Below are 5,189 nucleotides of genomic sequence, written 5' to 3'. Positions count from 1 at the left end.
ATTCCTATTGAGAATGTAATAACAATGAGTTTCAGAAACGGCAAACATATTAAAAGGCGAATAATGTGTTTCTTAACATGAACAAAAACATTGATAACACTTTGTCTTACCTTTTGGTTTCTTGCAAACAAAACCGTATTCTTTGTCGCATTCATTGTCATTCCAAGTTCCATCAAGATCTCGATCGTCTCGCATGTAAAGATGTACACAGTTTTCTGTTCCTTCGTAATTGTCTGGTTGATCTAAAGCCCAATTGGTGTAGCCATCATGGTCATACTAAATAAAATAAAATTGATATTAGACATTTTAAGTCTGTATATGGTCAGGACTGTTTTACGGGCCAAGGCACCTTACAAGTAGGTTTTGTCGGTCAAATGGGATGGAGGTTGTTTGGGTAGTAGAAACAGTACATAGCCAGGAGACTTCTCCGTAGTCCACTTGCCCATTGTGCATATTCTGGCTATTGCATTTAAGCCCAATTTAAGCTCAATTAATTTGTGCACAATAGATTTTCACATCTGATCTTTATAGTTCAGTCACCGTACTCCCTCTGTTTGTTAGCTTCCCAAGTGGACTACTGACTTTGACTTGCGGTTAACATTTTTAACACGGGACTCTATGGAGAGTTAGGCCAATTTCTGGCCTAATTGGTCATGATGTAATGCATCTTTAAATGAATATGGCTTGTGATTGGTCGCCCAGATCTCGTTATTGTTTAAATCCTCCAGGCACGTGCCATTACCATTAACTATACATGGTACACAACTATCTATGGAATGCGGCGCTTTTGTGCTGGCGCGAAAGTTGGTGGATGAATGTACGCATCTAGCGCGTATTGTACCACCATCCTTAAATGGCGATTGATAAATAACTATGATTGACAGTGTGTTTTAGAGAATGAAGTCCCGAGGCAAAGTTCTGCTTAAAAGTCAAAGTACATAGTCGAATATTTTTATCGGGCCTTTGTGAATAAACTGGTAGATTCCAAAATCAGAATTGTTCAGTATTTAAGTGAGCCATTATTCAAGATATGTTGCATTCTATAACATAAGTATACTTACCTTTACTGTCACTAATTATATAAACTCTTTATGACCATTTTACTATTAATTATAATACACATCAGTATAATTTTGAGCTCCAACATGATGCGTTCATCATGATTAATAATAACATATTTTTATTTAAATCACAATTCGACTATGGCATAGTCTACATAGCAAGGGGTTGTTGCGCCCGGGGCAAGGATACATAATGGCATTCTTGAAACAATTGCTCGCGAAATTGTTGACTTTCACCTCTTGGAGGGGGCGTAGAATCGATGCTGAAAATAATCTTTAAAAAGGAGAATTGGTCGGGCTGGGGTTATTTTACGTCACCTTAGTAGAACCAATGGTTTTTTATCCTTCTTATGCCTCAATTGGTAAACTAGCAGCAGGAGGAACGCAGCGAAAAGTGTTTTTTCTAATAATGTGACACTTTTATTTAGCAACGGGGTCCCACAAAAATGCATTTTTAAATTGTACACAGAATACTTTGATTTCTCATCGTTAAGTAAATTACACACGTTCAGTCAAGCAGAACAATTGACCTTTTCGGTAAATCCCATAAGCCTTTGCGAGTACATCTAAGCTTAAGAACTCGTAATTTGGCGTCACGCCGATCTGCGCCAATGCGCACATCGTTTATCGAACATCGTCACTGCGCATTTCAAGTCGGCGTGGCGTCAAATGACGAGTTCTCAGATGTACTCGCAAAGGCTTATGGGGTTTACCGAAAAGGTCAATTGTTCATCCTTTCCTGTCTTAATCTTAACAGGATTGGACTATTGTTCGGTTGACTCCATTATGACATTCGACCCCTCGTGGGAGCCACAAGAGAATCAGTTTTAACATTTGTTGTGTAAGAGTGTCAAAAACATTGGTTTTATGCACATATGTGCCTGTATCTAAATAATGGAGAAAAACTGACGACGAATCTCAACAGATGGAGAAATAATAAAGGTTGATTTGTGGGTTGTGGTGGGGTGTGAATGTAAGTTTAAAACGATGAATCGGGCCTATATATTTACCGGAGTTCCGTCTATATACCGCCACGTTCCTTCCACTTCAACATCCGTCAACCCAATCCATAGACGCATGCCATTATTATAGGCCGCAGCTGAAATAAATAGCAAAAAGATTGTTGTAGATTTTCTGGGAGCAGCTCATTAGTCCGAAAAGAGTTAAAGTTATTATTTGGTCCTGTGTCACAACATGGGGTATCATGTGTTACATAGTAAAAAAATTAAATGTTTCAAACATTTTACCTACACGTCTCATTTGAAGTGGTTCATCCTCCTGAGCATTTCGACACCTTTTTTTTAAATGGAAATCGGTTAAAAAATGAGAGAGTGCGGGCAAAAACAATTACAAAGTAGGTGGGATTTAACCCCGCCTCTTTATTCCACATTTACAATCATTCTGAGCAAGCATTAGTCTTTTAAATGACCTTCTGTATTTGTGTACTTGGTTTAGATATCTAGGAGTTCATTCAGACATTTTTTACTAGATTCAAATCTTTAATGGGAGTTTTAGATCAAATCTACGATACGAATCCCTCTCCCTAATCCTCCTCCCCCTAATCCTCAACCACCCTTGGCACATTTCATGCCAAACGTCATAAGAAAATAAATAAAAATGATTTTAATACAGATTAAAAACATGAGTAATATAGAATAAATTAGTCTCTTATTGAATCTTCTAAGTGAAGGAATACCCCAGTATATGACACAGGATCATTTAGGATTAGGGTTCTGGATAAGGCTAGAAGTGTTAGCATTAGGGTTAGTTTTATAGATATGGGTAAACTAATTTAAGGGATACTACACCCCTGTGGTAAATTTGTGACTATTTTTTGCATTTTTCTCAAAAAATAATTACACCCTGGTAATAAAAGGTATGTATATTATTGGGGCAAGGAATCCAATTACTACACTAAAATTTTAGTGACTCAAGACAAGCGGTTCAGTATATATGATAGGAAACGAGGTACATCCTAGAGGTATCTTATTTCTTATCATAAATAACAAACCGCTTGTCTTGGGTCACAGAAATTCCAGTGTAGTAATTGGATTCTTTGCCCCTATAATATACATAACTTTTGTTACCACTGTGTTATTAGTTTTTGAGAAAAAATGCAAAAATAGACACACATTTATTGAGGGGTGTAGTACCCCCTTAAGAGTCATAGTTAAGATTAATTTTAGGGTTATGTACCGTATAGGCTTAGGACCAGGGCTTTTCCTTCTGGCTATAATTTATGTTTATAATAGTTTACGTGCAAAATGAATAATGTTTTTGTTGCAGAAATTCGGGCTATTAGTTTCTTACCTGTGTGGTAGGCTTGTTCTTCTTCGTTGTGAATGCTGCTGAGTTTGGCATTATGTGTTTCACATTCTCTGTTTGCTTCTTCAAATGTGAGTTGTTCTGTCATGACTTTGTAACAGAAATCACCACTATCGTCCCAACCTTCCTGGCATGGATCTATATCAGGAAAGACAAGCAGAGTTTATAAGACGTGTGGATGCAATTAAGACTCGGCCGCCTTTTTTGTCTCAAAAAATACAAATGCCGGTTATATTCCGATCTGAAACTATCTGACAATATTTTAAACCTTATTAACATCTCAAATTTGCAACGAATCCAAATTGTGAAAATATCACCCCCGGACAGATTTTTTTGCCATTTCTCCATTTACGACCCTGCCCAAAAGTGTCGCCTTTCGATATACCACGTCACATATTTTAAAAGCACTGCAAAATAAAGCGAATTTTCACCTTCATACACGCGACTCTTTGATATCCTAGAATACCGTAAAATTACGTCTACAAGCATCAATGCCTCTAAACGAGGTTTTTTTGACACAAGAGACAAGAGGCAGGCACTCTCAACAAAGACGTTATTTGGAGTTTGAACAACTATATTACTGATAAAGGCGGCTGTACAAACATGTATATTTGTAAGACCAATCTATTGCAATGTTTTTGAGAAGGGTATTGGCCTTTCATATCTTTCGTTAAAAAAACCCTCGTTTAGAGGCATATATGCTTCTAGACGGAATTCTACGGTATAACAGGAAAACCGTTAATTATTTGATGCACTTACTTATAGGTTTTTGACAGATGAATCCTGTGTTTATTCCACATCGTATATCGTTCCACTGTCCAAACTCCCCCTCTGTATCGGTTGAGGTTCCTTTCAATGCCACACAGTTACTTCTAAGGAAGTTATTTGGTTCCTTATCGGCCCAGTTTGTGTACACGTACCTATCTGGATTGAGCTGTTTGTAGGGTAGATAATCAATTGATTATTATGGGGAAATACAAGGTTTTTTTTTTATATTAATCAAGAGTTATAAAAAAAAACACTAAACTATACCGGACTTGTTTGTAGTGCATTTGTCATAATATTGTCAATTATATGGTCACGAAAATACACAATTCTGATTTTGTTTTAAAGAAAACCTTCACGTCTGCAGGCGACATCCGTGTGGTAAACAAATATTGAAAGTTTATGAGTTCAGGGGTAAGAATATATTGACTGTTCCATGGAACAGTTCCTTTAATTATTCAATATTTGTTTTATATAACTTATAAATAAGTTCCCTTGCTTCCACTTAATTTTATAAATAACTAGGAAAATTAAGTAAACAAAAAGATATATAAATGCACATTTATTTTAGAAGTAACACCCGCACCTATAATTGGCGAGTCTGTCAGCGTTGCTTTTGGAGCTCCGCGTACGTGCAATGGAAAAATGACTATTGCATGGACATGGAGTGCAATAGTCCTTTTGTACCTGGCCGCTAAATATAGCAGAAATAATCAATAGTAGTTGGCCAATCAAATGACAAACATTTTTATGAGTTATATAAAGATGAATATTTAAATTTATGAGAACAATTTGTAGACCATTTTTAACCAATACCAACATTTCAATTGGATTGGAACGTGGTGAATATTCTCCTTGCGAGAGATCACTATTTTACGCCAGGGGTATTGGGATTTTAAGTTCACACGATCACTTTATTTAATAAAGAAGTGTTATGAATGACTCACCAATTTGTCATTGCTCCACCTGAATTCACCTTCAATTGTCCTGTCAGTGAGTCCAATCCAGGCGATGGGAAGATCCGAATCTCTGAGAAGA

The 5,189-nt window shown here is 36.7% G+C and overlaps 1 protein-coding gene across 1 annotated transcript; it reads right to left on the bottom strand.

Moving 5' to 3' along the window:
- Window positions 1–2,512: 2,512 nt before the first annotated feature.
- Window positions 2,513–4,973, bottom strand: LOC140143394 (macrophage mannose receptor 1-like). The gene is made up of 4 exons (XM_072165252.1): window positions 4,968–4,973; window positions 4,146–4,320; window positions 3,372–3,524; window positions 2,513–2,520 (listed from the first exon to the last, which is right to left on the bottom strand). The coding sequence occupies exons 1-4, from the start codon at window positions 4,971–4,973 to the stop codon at window positions 2,513–2,515; spliced, it is 342 nt and encodes a 113-aa protein (XP_072021353.1).
- Window positions 4,974–5,189: the final 216 nt, after the last annotated feature.

This window comes from Amphiura filiformis, chromosome 2 (assembly GCF_039555335.1).
Source record: "Amphiura filiformis chromosome 2, Afil_fr2py, whole genome shotgun sequence".
Classification (NCBI taxonomy): domain Eukaryota; kingdom Metazoa; phylum Echinodermata; class Ophiuroidea; order Amphilepidida; family Amphiuridae; genus Amphiura; species Amphiura filiformis.
This window is presented reverse-complemented; position numbering and strand designations above follow the sequence as displayed.

Excerpts from the sequence above, each read along its gene's own strand:
- LOC140143394 (XM_072165252.1), bottom strand. Across the intron at positions 3,525-4,145 it reads CATCTGTCAAAAACCTATAA|ATCCATGCCAGGAAGGTTGG; the intron begins GTAAGTGCATCA and ends TTCCTGATATAG.